Here is a 9,994-nt window from a genome sequence, read left to right on the forward strand (position 1 = left end):
GGGCAGGAAGTGATAAATAGTAGACAAAGGATGATATGCATTTTGAATCTGATTGTGAGCAGCTTGTTAAACTCATTAACAGTGAGGAGGATTAGCCGGCTTTGGCAGGGGAACTGAACGAGATTAAAGCTTCTTCAACTAGTTTTCTTTAAATTTTAAATCTCTGTACATACTGCCTTGCAAAAAATGTTCCATACTCAGCTTCCCTTACGTACACTGCTTTGCACCAAGATGGTTAGTCCCTACCACTAGTCAAATGGTTGCAAATTAGAATGAAACGTTCCTTTCGATGTCAAAAAAATAAACATAAATGCAAAATCGTGTTTCAACGACCAAAATTCTAATAAAGACTATAGCTTAATAAATTGCCTAATAATGTAATTTTTGTTTGATTAAGATTAATTTAGCTCCCTAACCTCAACCAAAAAGAGAAGTTTTATTTTGTGGTACACGTAAGATATGAGATATGTATTGGTTGTATTTATTAATGCAAGCACCTTATTGTTTTTTTTTTTCATTTCTTCCAAGTAATTAGTTTGCATTCTTTTGTAATTAAGGTGTATGTTAAAGATCAGAATACATGGCGTTTCAAAGCTGGTGATCAAGCACTACAATTTTTCAAGTAGATTTTTATTGATCTTGCAAGATTATGAAAAACTGGAAGGTCACAAAAATACTCAAAACATTAACACTGCTGTCATTATTTCAGCTAAACCCAAGAGTATACACACTTACATTTTATCATCTTTCTTGGAGATATCTCACGCAAATAAAAACACATAGAGATCCCATGAAAATTAAACCAATAAAAAAAAAGAGAGAAAATACGATTTTAATTTATTTTTCAGGGAAAGTGCATCCAAGAAAAGCTTTCTTGAAAACTCGAGTTCAACGGAGAATCATTGTCATACGTAAAATCATCTAATGCACCACTTAGTGACCGTGACGGCATGAACACCAAATCCTCCAACGAGTCAAAAAACACAAACTCGTTTGACTCGTCTAAACTCGTTCCAAGACTCGGCAACTCGACGATGCTGTCCTGGACCAAATCGTCCGAGACCATACTCTCCTCATCAACAACGCTCGTCACAGAGAACGAAGACGAAGAGAAGGAAGCCGTTTCGCTAGTCTCACTCTCCGACCTTTTACCCAACGACGCCGTTTCGCTCATATCACTCTCACACCTCGCGTGACGAAACGCCGTCGAGTTGCCAAAGTCCATTAGAGCCGCTTTGGTGGCCGCAGCTCTGACGTCACGAGGGCTGAGCGAAGCGGGTCGAGGGAGAGAATCCGAGAGCTCAGGGAAGTTGAGAATAGCGGAAGCTCCCTTGATGCTCAGAGCCGCCACGTCGTGAGCACGCATGGCCATCTCAGCCGTGGGGAAAGTCCCGAGCCAGATCCTCGACTTCTTCCTAGGCTCACGTATCTCGGATACCCATTTGCCCCAGCTCCTCATGCGGACTCCACGATACACTGGCTGCTTACTTCCCGTCTTCTTCTCCTTGTCGGAACCAAGTGACAAATCCACCATTCTTTAAGTGTTTCAAGAAATGTCACAAGAGTAGGTTTTTTTTTGTTGAAATGTAATGTTAGAGATTTGCGTTGGTATAAAATATAAATAATATAAACTTAGGACGAAAATATATCTTTAAGGCAAAAGGAGTGAGAAGAGCTAGAAAAGATAGTTCTTGTCTGTACCATTAATTGGTGAAATTTCTACTCTAGTGTTTGGATGTTTCCAAGTCTCCTCAATGATCTCTCAGTATTTAGAGTATTAACTCTTAACTTATATAATAAGTGTGGACATATTTACATTCTCTCACTCGTATACGTGTGGTTTGAAAGGGAGAGGGACCCACCATAAAGGTGTAGCTAGCTGCTTACCTACTAGAAAGGTTGGTGTGGCTGTAACTGGTGCTTTCTTTTTGTTACAAAGTTTTATAACGCGAAACACGAGTTGATGTTAATTTCTAATCGTTTGCTTTTTCTTTTTGTGATGTGACATCTTAGAAGTTCCTGAGATTTGGTTTTGTATTCACCAAAAAAGAGAGGAAAAGAAGCTCTGGTCCTCTTCACTATTACTTACTCTGCAGTTTGCACGACGTGTATAGATTCGAAACTACGGTAGAGTACATAGTCACCAGTCTATTGGATTTATTGAACTCATAAGTAGAAAGAATTTGCTTTAAACATTTATGTCACCGCTCCAAAAAGTATTTTAATTCATAGATCAATTGGTTAATTAAGTCGGCAACCCTAAGCTAGAACGTAATAAATTTCTAGCTTATAATTAAGAAGTACTACTTCAATGCATTAAATCGCATCTTCTCGAGCCGTTGAATCCGTTCAAAACCCTAAAACAATGGATGAATCAAAACATCATTATAAGTTTGTAACGTTACCACCAAATCTACGTGATCGAACTATAGCATGAGAACGCATAATTCGTATTAGTGCGAATCACATCTTGGTCTGATAAGAAGCACTTAATTACATACTGTGTGTCGTCTAGAGACGAATGTTAAATATTTTAATTATGATCATCTAAAACCACCAATTGGCGAATTGTTATTATGCAATGTATGTACTATCATTGCTCCATATTTATTCAAAGATTATATTATGAAGTTGTCGTTTTCTGTATTTCCATTGGTGTTGTGGTGGGGTTCTAAAAGACCCTTCATATTTAAAAAGTTAGTCCATTATTACATCATCAATACTATTGATTCAATAACGTCGACAATCAAATAGTGATAACGCGGACTTTCATAGTTTTTTTTTTGCTTCGATTGCTGATAAAAGATATGAGTTTCGTTTATCTAGCTGTATTTGCACGAATGTTCATCTATAGCCTTATATTTACATGAGTAGGTACTATTGCTTAACAAATCCATAACAATTTCGAACAAATTAGTTTATATATGCGCGATAGTTCGTAAAAGCACCTCCAATAGAAAATTCTATCTATTGTGATCCTAAACATACATATTAAAAACATCTCCAATAGAAAATTCTACCATTAGGATCCTAAACATACATATATGTATTCTACCAATAGATAGAATCTCCCGTTGGAAGTGCTGTTAACTCATAAATGTTTAAACGTTTATGAGGATTTCACTTGCTTTTCTTTTTTTTTTAAATTATTGCGTGGTTTGGTAGAAATGCGAACCTAGTTACAGCCAAACCTTGTTTGTCTGTCTTAAAAGTTTTTGCCAGAACATAACCTAGGCTTCAGGTTTCCTTTTTGTACACATATAGTTTGGTAGTTAAAATCAGACGCATGTTGATTTTTTTTGGGACAACACGCATGTTGATTATAACAACAATAAGCTCTCAATTAACATGTTACCAAAAAAACAATGAGCTTCAATTTGTTTTTGATTTTAGACAACATGAACACGGTTAAATATACTTTTGAATGAGGTTTCCGGTTTCCCTAAGTTATAAGCAAGTGAAATATTTGTTCTAAAAAGATCCAATGCTTTGAACAAATAGTTATAAAGTAAGGTAAATAGTCTTTGCAATTTAATCAACGAGTTTAATCGTCTTAGGTCTTATAAAGATATACTTTTTCAATACTTATTGTGCACACTCATTCACTGAACATTGTAAAGTTAAATTATTCATGTTATGATATTATCACTATCATGAGTCATGACGGTTGATGTTTGATTTTAGACTAGGAATGTTCTATTATTAAACCTTAATTGACTGTTTTCCTGTGTAGAACATGAATGAACTCAATAAGAGTACTCTTATCTTTTTTTTTTCCCTCAATTAGCCTTTATTAGTTATGTCTTTGTCCATTGACCCTTGTATACTAATTTGTCATCGTCGTCCACAATACACACCGATTTTTTCTTAATTTTTTATTTGTCGGCGTCAACTTTTTTTTTCGTTGCCTTCCACCCACTGAATCATGCATGAGCTGTAATCAGGTTTCAATGGCCCAAAGTACTGAATGACACATTTAATGAATGCTACAATCTACTATGAATAAAAAATAGTAGTACTATAGTATAGAGGAGAGAGAGTGAATAAGTCGACAAATGTTGAAGAAGAAAAAAAAAGTCGTACGGAGAAGATAATCTAGCTGTCTGGCTGTGATGCACCGTTCGTGTATCCGACAATTCTTGGACCCCCTTTTTGACTACAGTTTACGCTCGGCAAACCACGTGCCTCAACCACGACCAAACACTGTCTCACGTGGTTCAATTATTGCACCCTGCCACCATATTATAAAGTTTTCATTTATAGGTAAAGTACAAAATGACTAGTCGACACAAGAAAAAAGTACAAAATACACCAGTAAAAGTAAGACTAGTTAGAAAGATTGTACGTACTCCTCACTGACTGAGCTCTTTGCATTAAACGTAACATAACACCCTAATCTATTGATCTGACCATCGCTTTGCTATTACACGAAGTTTGAAAAAACTTTTGAGTTCACTGAGCTCTGATATCACTTTTTGTTACCAAGAGATTAAATCCAACTCTTGAACTCAACTTCACTCTCAATTATCCTCATACTTTGTAGACTAATTGTAAGACACATTTGGAATGTGAAAAACTGATTTTGGCTGCTATCCACAACTTCTTAGCTCACAATTTAATTACGAATATTCATCCCAACCTCTACATATACACACATAAAAACTAATGCAACAGAAAAAGCTATTGAGACGATCTTTTTCGAATAAATTTTTAATTCGTTGGTATGAGATCTAAGACGAGTTAGTTTTTTTTTTTTGTAAACTGCATACTTAAAGGACGAGTTAGTTTTAACGACTGTAATCCAATCAAACTAAGTTACTCGATTATCACACTTGCTAACTCAAAACCTATAATGCAGTCAGTACTCATGTAAAAAAACAAATGTATATTTTTAATATCTGTAGTATTAGTAGGTATGCAACTTGGTGATCAATTGGATGTATAAATTATTTCCGAAGGAACTATGAAAGAAAATAGTTAAAATATCGTACGTTATGTGGTGCTCTTGAATAATTTGTGCCGATGATAGCTACAAGCAATACCCATTTGGTCCGATCATATATGGCCATTAACAAGGGTAATTGATAATATATGTATATGTTTATAGTTTTATCTTACTTTAAATAAGATTCTGGCTTCAACGTAGAACACGACATACACTTTAAATAAGATATTTCATTACAAACACATGACAATTTAAAAAGTAGATGCATATAATAACCGTATATATATTTTTAAAGCCACTGAAAACAATGAAAGTATGCCACTATGTTGTGTCCAAAGCAATTTTTGTCGTCGAGTATCCACAGGTCAATTATGCAATCACTCTTTTACAAAGGTGAATGAAAATCAAAGATTCTTCGTGTTTATTTCGGTGTTTTTGGGACCTAAAGATCGATCCCTTTCAACCGGCAACATGCAGGTTATGATTACATCTTTGTTTGGCATATACGATGAAGATTAATCCAAAGATCCAAGCTATAATCTGGTGGAAAGGTTAATATTCACAAGAAACACAACAAAACTGAAACAGACGCTTTTACAAAACTTGTTTTACATGATAAACCAAAACAGATGAACGCTTTTACAAAACTTGTTTTACATGATAAACCGAAAAAGATGATCGGTATACTCCACATTAGTCGGAAGGTAGAATCAGTTAATGAAGGTAGAAAATGAAGGTAGAATCAGTACGTTTTCGGGATAGTCCACTCATTCCTCCGAACCGATAGGGCATCAAAAAAAAAATTAGGAATCTAATATATATCATGAACGGGCTATTTTTTGGTTTATAGACAAACCTACCAATCCAATTCCCGGTTTAGATTTAAATACCTAGGCTTTTTTAAGTAGACTTTACACTGGCCTGTATAATTACCCAAAAGGGCCCAATAAACTAAACCAATACATATTGATATCACTCAAGCTAGCAACAATACTCAGTTTTTGAGCCACTTGGCTTTCTATCAACTTACAATTACAAACCAGGTGGCTTGAAGAAAGGGACCAAACCAAAGACGGATTCAAGATCCAATGGGACCTGAAGGGACCGTTTGAGTAGCTCAGGTGTGTTGCTAGTATCTCCTTTCCATGTCCCAAACCACGGTCCTCCTCCTATCTCCACTGCTGCCATCGAGCTCTTTGCCTCCATTATCACCTGCATCATCATCATTCACCATAATCCATAATTAACTGCTTCAGTGGACTAGATAATACTTTTAACTACAGTGATGCATTTGTCCACATACCTTGCCTTTACTTCCATCATACAGCCGTTCCCATATCTGCAACTTCAGCTCACCGTAACAACTATCTCTGCAAGCTGTAGCTAAACCAGCTTCCGAGGTTGGAGCACGCAGAGGTGTACCTGCTTCGTTTGTTCTTGCCTCTAATTCCACCTGTCACAAGACATTCATCAAGTGTCAAAGTAAAATAGAATGAATATGAGGAAGAAACAAAAAATATTACCATATGGGTTTCATTCTCTGCGGTCAAATACCAATAACCCCATGGAGACATTTCCCAGCTAACAACACCATTCCACGGAACAAACTCGTACAACTTTCCATCATAGTGCACACAAACCTGCACATTGTACCAAGGCTGAGAGATTTTGTAAACTACTTTACCTAACATTGGGTCTTAAGAGGATCTTAATTAGTGCATACCAGTGCAGCATTTTCAAAGGTCTCAGTTAATCCGGGCAACTGCCTCAACCCGCCACCTGCAGTCAAAGCAACTTCCCCTTTTGCACCTTCAAATACATTACACTGGACCTGTAAAGAGAGACACAGACTAATAAAGCTACCGAACAGAGGTCAAAGTGTATGTATGTATGCCGGATGGATGAAAGTGTGTTTACCCAAAACCATTTTCTGGGGAAGCCTCCACCCCAATTCTTCTCTGAATAAGAAGGTGCATCTCTAAACTCAAACCTTTCACCACCCCACTCTATCCACCCTGCATATTACAAGAGAAGGGCGAGTAAACTTAACGGTATCTCTATTACTAAATTTTAGTTAAATTAAGCCAAGTATCACACACCTGTTGAAAGGCCTCCTGCCATGCATATCTGCCAATGAGGCTCAAATACAGGAAAAGCTGCAGGCCAGCCTGCAGTAGACTTCTGTTTGGCCCCAACATCACCCCAGCCGTAGACAGGACGGGTACTGTACTCCCACCGAGCCGATTTCACAGTTTCCGCGTAGTCAGTCCTGCCAAAACACAAGTCAATTTAGATAAAACATAAAAATTCCACAAAGGAAACATAGAGTGCTACTCGTCGTATTATACCAAACTAATAACATCATCTGAGATATACTATTATGCATCTTTATTGTCATGAACTAATTTCTGGCTGAATTTCCGTTACAAACTGAAGTAAGCTGCTTTGTAGATGAGTTGTGTGATCTAAGAATGATGCCTAAGATACAAAGTAGTTGTTGCATTGCCGTTTCTCAATACTAAACAAGACATCTCATCAAAAGCGATTCTACCATCTTATATTAGGCTTCAAGTAGTATTGTCATACATACTGAATATATCCTAGGTGTGCATAGAGTTTAAATAAACTACCTGCCATCATCGCAAATGTGACCTTGATGCCAAAATGGTGTAGCTTGGAACCCTTCAGACACTCTTCTATTGAATTCCTACAATCAAAACCCCATGTTCTACAGATCAAATTCAAGAAAACAATAATTGTACAAGCCATCCATGCATATTCAAATCACTAAGTGTTTAGTGACACTTGTATAACCAGAATGATATTTTACATACAACAGAGTAACCAAATGAGGAGTGGTTATTTTCTTTTTTTACCTCAGGTGGAACCTCCTTGTCTGGAGACCTTGCGCCTGGCATGGCACTGAAAGTATTCCCCAAAACTAGCTCATGCCTATCTACACATGATTAAAAAAATATAGTTAAAGAATCTTCAGAGTCAATTAATATTAAAGAAAACAAGACCTAAGACTTAATAACACTCAAAGTCACAAAACTCAGACAAGACTTAATCAAGAAAGCTAGCTAATACCTCCCCAGAAGTTGTGTGAGTCCTCCGTGTATTGGCATAGATACTTATCATTAGCTCCAAGAATCTGAGCTCCCACGCCAGTGAACCTCGGTCCATACAGACCAACCTCCAACGGTGAGAGTCTCTTCCTAAACGCAGGATTCTCCACAGAATACATAAAGCAAAAACTCTCCCTCTTCTCAGGGATCGAAACCCTGAAGTACCATCCCTCGAAGAACTTCCTCGCTGTTCCATCGTAATGGTACCTGTTCTAGAAACTTGTCAGACATTATATATAAATTCTCACTCTCTGCATTGAAAGTTATGATAGTTCACTTTCACTTCACAACCCAGTGAATGAATAATAACAAAAAAAAAAAAAAAATTCAACTTGAAAAGAGTAACACATTGGAAGCAGCAGCAAGAAGGAACAATATTCAGAGAACATGAAAAAAGAAAAAAAAGAATCAACAAAAAGTTCAATTAAACCGGAAAAGCTAAACCGGAAACAAAAATTGGAACTTTGAAACTAACTAGAGCCAGAGGGAGGGATATTAATTTGATTTACCCACTGTGAGGAGTCCGGAGCTCGCGGTTAGGAGGTGTCGGGACGTAAACAGGTTTCACGGAGATAGCTTCGGAGTTAATCCCATTTCCGGAGGAGGGAGATGTTTCACTGTTCGGCGTGGAGATAGACGCGGAAGCCCTGGGAATGGAGCGGGGAGATAGTTTAGTCGATCGGAGAGGAGATAAACGCCGAGAGAGGTCAAAGGAGGTGAAATTGGTGTTCATCGATACAGCTAAGCTCCGAGTATCCATAGCTGAAGACAAGATTCTCAGTAACAATAAGAAGAAGAAGTAGAAGAAGAAATGCTTTTTTTTTTATTTGACAACGGAAGAAGAAGAAATGCGAAGAATCTGAAAGAACGGGAGTTATGTTTTGGTTCGGTGGCCAAATGTAATGAAGAGGATCATGCAGACAGACAGAGGACACGTTGTAATAAGTGCTTATGTGGCACAGACAAACGCCACAGAAGCTAACAAATCACATGGCTACCTAACTCTTATGGCCCAATGGGCTTGACAAAATGAGAAAGATCTGTTGTACTCGCTAGTTGACGGGCTTCTTGTAAAAAGAAAGAAAAAATTCGTCAACAGCAGGATTCGAACCTGCGCAGGCAAAGCCCAACAGATTTCGAGTCTGTCTCCTTAACCACTCGGACATATTGACTTTCTGTTCATTTGAACAATATGCTCAATTCTTCGTATACGAAACTCTCTTAAATCATATTGAGCTTTAGTGCCAAGGGAAACAAACAAACAAATAATGTTTGAGAAAAAACAATGGATTAACAATGTCCTAGCAAATAGAATCTTCGGACAAACAGCTCTCTACAATAAATATACAAATCCATTCCCAGTCATAATCACCAGCAAATTTATAAGCAAGGAACACGATAACATATATGTATGTATGCATCTCACAAGAGGGTCTAATCAATTGATCAAATCTTGAAAAACAAAGAAAGAGAGTTAGCTGAGTAAAGATACAGAGAGACGAATAATCATTAAATAATGAGTAGATCTTTCACATGGTACCAGCTCTTCCGGAAGTCGGTTTTGTACTAGGCTTGAATTTGGAGATGTCAACTAGATCCCCAAATAGCTTATCCTCTGGTTTATTCTTAGGTTTCATAGGAGGCAGATAAGAAGATGATGATGATGGTGCCTGATGCGACGCCTGGTCTCTGATGGACATGCCATGCATTTGCTGCTCCAAATATGGGCTGCTTCCTTGTTGCTGTTGATTATAACCGTATCCATATCCTCCTCCCATCTGGTTTCCATATGCTTGTTGCTGTTGCTGCTGCTGTAGTTGTTGCTGTTGGGCATAGAACTGAGCCATCATCATCTGCTGCTGCTGTTGTTGTTGGGGTGGATAGCCTTGTCCTAGAGCCTGATTAGCTTGGTTTGGCATTG

At 37.5% G+C, this 9,994-nt stretch overlaps 3 protein-coding genes and 1 non-coding gene across 4 annotated transcripts; all 4 read right to left on the reverse strand.

The window, feature by feature from the left end:
- Positions 1-663: 663 nt before the first annotated feature.
- On the reverse strand, positions 664-1,771 carry LOC108851661 (ethylene-responsive transcription factor ERF043). The gene has a single exon (XM_018625120.2). The coding sequence runs from the start codon at positions 1,532-1,534 to the stop codon at positions 845-847; it is 690 nt and encodes a 229-aa protein (XP_018480622.2). The 5' UTR covers positions 1,535-1,771; the 3' UTR covers positions 664-844.
- A 3,976-nt stretch (positions 1,772-5,747) lies between these two features.
- LOC108851396 (tocopherol cyclase, chloroplastic) lies at positions 5,748-8,980 on the reverse strand. Its single transcript, XM_018624820.2, has 10 exons — positions 8,583-8,980; positions 8,036-8,280; positions 7,822-7,901; positions 7,576-7,652; positions 7,045-7,214; positions 6,863-6,960; positions 6,669-6,776; positions 6,469-6,585; positions 6,249-6,398; positions 5,748-6,157 (listed from the first exon to the last, which is right to left on the reverse strand). Exons 1-10 carry the CDS (start codon positions 8,831-8,833, stop codon positions 5,978-5,980), a joined length of 1,476 nt encoding a protein of 491 aa, XP_018480322.1. The 5' UTR covers positions 8,834-8,980; the 3' UTR covers positions 5,748-5,977.
- Positions 8,981-9,163: 183 nt separating this feature from the next.
- TRNAS-CGA (transfer RNA serine (anticodon CGA)) lies at positions 9,164-9,245 on the reverse strand. The gene has a single exon. It is a non-coding gene; the product is annotated as a tRNA-Ser (tRNA).
- A 183-nt stretch (positions 9,246-9,428) lies between these two features.
- Positions 9,429-9,988, reverse strand: LOC130505604 (TOM1-like protein 9). Its single transcript, XM_057000202.1, has one exon. The coding sequence runs from the start codon at positions 9,924-9,926 to the stop codon at positions 9,603-9,605; it is 324 nt and encodes a 107-aa protein (XP_056856182.1). The 5' UTR covers positions 9,927-9,988; the 3' UTR covers positions 9,429-9,602.
- Positions 9,989-9,994: the final 6 nt, after the last annotated feature.

This window comes from Raphanus sativus, unplaced genomic scaffold (assembly GCF_000801105.2).
Source record: "Raphanus sativus cultivar WK10039 unplaced genomic scaffold, ASM80110v3 Scaffold2414, whole genome shotgun sequence".
Lineage (NCBI taxonomy): Eukaryota > Viridiplantae > Streptophyta > Magnoliopsida > Brassicales > Brassicaceae > Raphanus > Raphanus sativus.

Bases quoted from the DNA above. Each gene is read 5' to 3' on its own strand.
- LOC108851661 (XM_018625120.2), bottom strand. From the start codon at position 1,534: ATGGTGGATTTGTCACTTGGTTCCGACAAGGAGAAGAAGACGGGAAGT.
- LOC108851396 (XM_018624820.2), bottom strand. From the start codon at position 8,833: ATGGATACTCGGAGCTTAGCTGTATCGATGAACACCAATTTCACCTCC. The intron at 7,215-7,575 runs GTAGTTTATTTA...GTGTTTTGGCAG, and splicing joins CACATTTGCGATGATGGCAG to GACTGACTACGCGGAAACTG. The intron at 6,586-6,668 runs GTATGCACTAAT...TACAATGTGCAG, and splicing joins CCTTTGAAAATGCTGCACTG to GTTTGTGTGCACTATGATGG.
- LOC130505604 (XM_057000202.1), bottom strand. From the start codon at position 9,926: ATGATGATGGCTCAGTTCTATGCCCAACAGCAACAACTACAGCAGCAG.